We start from the raw sequence: 1,760 nt of genomic DNA on the forward strand, positions 1-1,760 counted from the left end.
CACACACACACACACACACACACACACACACACACACGCACACAGATCTTGATTCTTTCCATCTTCACAGAGACTTTGTGAATGAATTGACTTCTATTCATTTCTATATTCTAACCCTGACCCTAAACCTAGCCTCCAACCCAGAAACAAAACTCCACCATGGTCCCAAGGACATAACTTCAGGTCTTGGGGGGTGTTAAGTACTAAAACCCTCCATGTCATTTTAGGCAATTATGCTTAAATGTACAAATATGACATTGTAAATTTTTAATAAGGTTAAAGTTACAAAAAGACAACAAAAGATCAAAAGATTTGCATCTGTCAACCAGTTCATTTTTATTTTGTTTGAGAAAATTATGTAATTTTATTGGGGGGGGGGGGGTTATATTGACTGGATCAAATTATTGTGGGGGTCATAACCCCCCTAGCCCCCCTGCAAATTACGCCAATGCATGGTCCCCATCAAGTCTTTCCATCTTCTTTGTATTGACTTCCATTCCCGTTCTGTAGCCTCACCCTAAACCCAACCCCTGAAACAAAAACTTTTGAAGTATTTGAACTTATGGGTTCAGGGATTTGGTCCCTACAAGGAGCAGTACATCCCCCACAAGGCAGTATTAAATTTTGGAAACATGGACCTTACAAGGTAACATTTGCTAGAACACACACACCTGACTGAACTCACCGTTGATCTCATCCTGAGACTTTGCAGCTCGCCTGCTGCGCCTCCTGAAGAAGTCTGAGGCGTCAGACTCCTTCATGAAGACTCTCCACGGCGGACCTGCAGCAGATTCAGCTCAACATTCAGGGGATTTTAAAAACAAAGCAGTGAAAATTCCCAGCAGAAGACGTGCTGATGTTCCTCCTCACCTCGGGAACTCTTGGCAGTTCCTGTGCTGCTGTGCACAGCTGCAGACTCGGCCTGTGGGGACGCTGCGTTTGAGGACAGAAGTCTAAATTAAAACCCAAAGCTTTGCAGAAGAAAACAAGAACAACGAAACGTCGTCACTTCTGCAGAAGATCCTGCTGAGTTTGAATTCTCCTACATTAGACTCACAGTTCAGGGCCAGAAGCACGGCGAGGAGAGCCAGGAGGGCTGCAGAGGTCCAGCACATCTTTAACTCCTGGTCAGAAGTGAGCAGGAGGGAGAAGGAATCAGACCTATGTGAGAGCAGGGGGGGCTGGAGTCAGGTGGGAGGGTCCCTGCAGAGCTCTGAAAAACTGTTTCCATGTTTTAGATTACAAATAAAAACAAAGTATTTTACAGAGGTGTTATGTGACAGAGCAACAGAAAGCAGGATATATTTGTGAAGTAAAGAAAATGAAAATATTCAGCCCACCTGAAAGCAGCTTTTTCTGTTGTAACAACAGGTTTCCCACAGATTCTTAGTTGGATTCAGGTTTTGACTTTGGATCTTTCTTACACACGAATAAGCTTCAATCTAAAGCGTTTCATTGCAGCTCCGGTTGTATTTTATTTAATTATGAATGAATGAATTTTATTTATGAGGACAATGTGCAATTGAAACAAACATAAAAACATTTGATGCATTGCACCAAATTTAGCCTATGGCTAATTTGCATCTGCAGTCCTCAACACAACAACCAACATTAATAAAAACAAGAAAATAAATAACGGAAAAATAAAAACAATACATAATAAAACATTTTACAATCAACAAGAAAAATAGCTAAAATACATAAGCACTTTTAGGATTAGGATTCCCATGCGAATGGCAACCTATCCAACTATCCACTCC

General features: G+C 41.5%; 1 protein-coding gene across 1 annotated transcript in view; it reads right to left on the bottom strand.

Moving 5' to 3' along the window:
* The window catches only part of ucmab (upper zone of growth plate and cartilage matrix associated b), a 5,562-nt gene extending 4,408 nt beyond the window's left edge, over nucleotides 1-1,154 (bottom strand). The window contains exons 1-3 of the mRNA XM_014017138.1: nucleotides 1,058-1,154; nucleotides 871-933; nucleotides 686-781 (exon numbers count right to left, since the gene is read on the bottom strand). Coding sequence (XP_013872592.1) covers nucleotides 686-781; nucleotides 871-933; nucleotides 1,058-1,115 — 217 coding nt within the window. The 5' untranslated portion in view covers nucleotides 1,116-1,154. The remainder of the gene's footprint in view (nucleotides 1-685; nucleotides 782-870; nucleotides 934-1,057) is intronic.
* Between the last annotated feature and the right edge of the window lie 606 nt (nucleotides 1,155-1,760).

This window comes from Austrofundulus limnaeus, unplaced genomic scaffold (assembly GCF_001266775.1).
Source record: "Austrofundulus limnaeus strain Quisiro unplaced genomic scaffold, Austrofundulus_limnaeus-1.0 Scaffold162, whole genome shotgun sequence".
NCBI lineage: Eukaryota > Metazoa > Chordata > Actinopteri > Cyprinodontiformes > Rivulidae > Austrofundulus > Austrofundulus limnaeus.